General features: G+C 45.9%; 1 protein-coding gene across 1 annotated transcript in view; it reads left to right on the forward strand.

The window, feature by feature from the left end:
- Positions 1–1,103, forward strand: part of LOC131881707 (uncharacterized) — a gene marked incomplete in the record, with an annotated part of 1,523 nt that extends 420 nt beyond the window's left edge. The window contains 1 exon segment of the mRNA XM_059228653.1: positions 1–1,103. Coding sequence (XP_059084636.1) covers positions 1–331 — 331 coding nt within the window.
- Positions 1,104–1,353: the final 250 nt, after the last annotated feature.

The raw sequence follows: 1,353 nt of genomic DNA on the forward strand, positions 1-1,353 counted from the left end.
CCTTCAAGATCTGGAAAATCTCGGTGGTGCTACGGCCCAATCGTCATTGACAAAGTCGGCGGAGACTTTGATGGCAGCAGATCGTTCTCCCCTGAAAACTCGGGGTACAATCCGGTTGGTCTTGGAAAGGGGCGATCTCAAGTACAAGGCGACTGTATATGTGTTGGACCAGACCACAGCTCCGCTCCTGAGCAAGAGTGGATGTGTAGCCTTGGGTCTACTCCCAGAAGGCTGGCCCAAAATTGAGTTGTACACGAGCATGTCCAATGAGCAGAACTGCCAAATACTACATCTCCCCCATCGTAAAGACAAAAAAGACATAACCTCGTAGTGTCTCAAAGGACCATGTACAGAGCGTCAGTCGAAGAGCCCAAGAAAACGCGTCTGAACGCCTCTAGCGGGTTGAAACAACTGCTTTATTAGCGGAAAAACTATCTACAACACTGGGAGAAATCTAGCTACACAAGAACTGTAAAATTATAGATGATCAATAAGTAACCGTTTCCGATACTTGGAACAGACATCCATCATTCACCGAAATGCGTTCCCAGCGTTACGTAAACCAAATGGCATTCTGGTGTATTCAAATAGCACAAAAGTGGTCGTAATCGCCGTTTTATAGATGTGTGCAGGGTCCACCAGAGTCTTGTTACAGCCTTTCATAAGGTCGATCTTCCTGAACACAGATTTGTCATGAAGAGTTGCGATGAAATCAAGAATGCGGGTTCGCGGATATTTTGCAGGTCTTGTTACAGAGTTTAGATGCACATAATCCCCGCAGATTCTTCACAATCCGTCTGATTTTGGAACGGCTACTATTGGGATGGCGACTAAAGAATCAGCAATCGCAATACCAAGCCCAATCTTCTCCTCCATTGAAGTTTCTGTTGCAAGCAATCAAAGTGAATCCAAGCGTCTTGGCTTTGCACGGGTGGAATGATCCCATAAAGTAGGTTCCGTGCCTCTCTTCATATTCTTCCTGCTTCTCTTCTAATACCGGTTCCCCGTCATTTTATACCACCTCACCATACCTCTCTCATCACTTGCCCCGTTCACATCTAATCATCCGAATTAAAGTTACATATTAAAACTCCTGCATTCAATCTTTCCGGCGGGGCAGTGGACCCAAAGTTACAATGAAATTCGTAACACCATGGGCCACGGTGGCTTCATAAAAAAATAAAAAAAATCGGAGTTGAGAGCCCAGGAAACTCCCCTAACAACTGAAAGTAAGGATCATCGGTAACTTGAAAGCGCTCTAAGCCACAAATAGGGCTATATACGGGGCCTACTGATACTAGAGGGACGGTCGTGTGTGGGCAATGGGGATCAAGCAATTGCTTGCCGGGAATG

The sequence above is a fragment of the Tigriopus californicus genome, chromosome 6 (assembly GCF_007210705.1).
Source record: "Tigriopus californicus strain San Diego chromosome 6, Tcal_SD_v2.1, whole genome shotgun sequence".
NCBI classification, from domain to species: Eukaryota; Metazoa; Arthropoda; class Copepoda; order Harpacticoida; family Harpacticidae; genus Tigriopus; species Tigriopus californicus.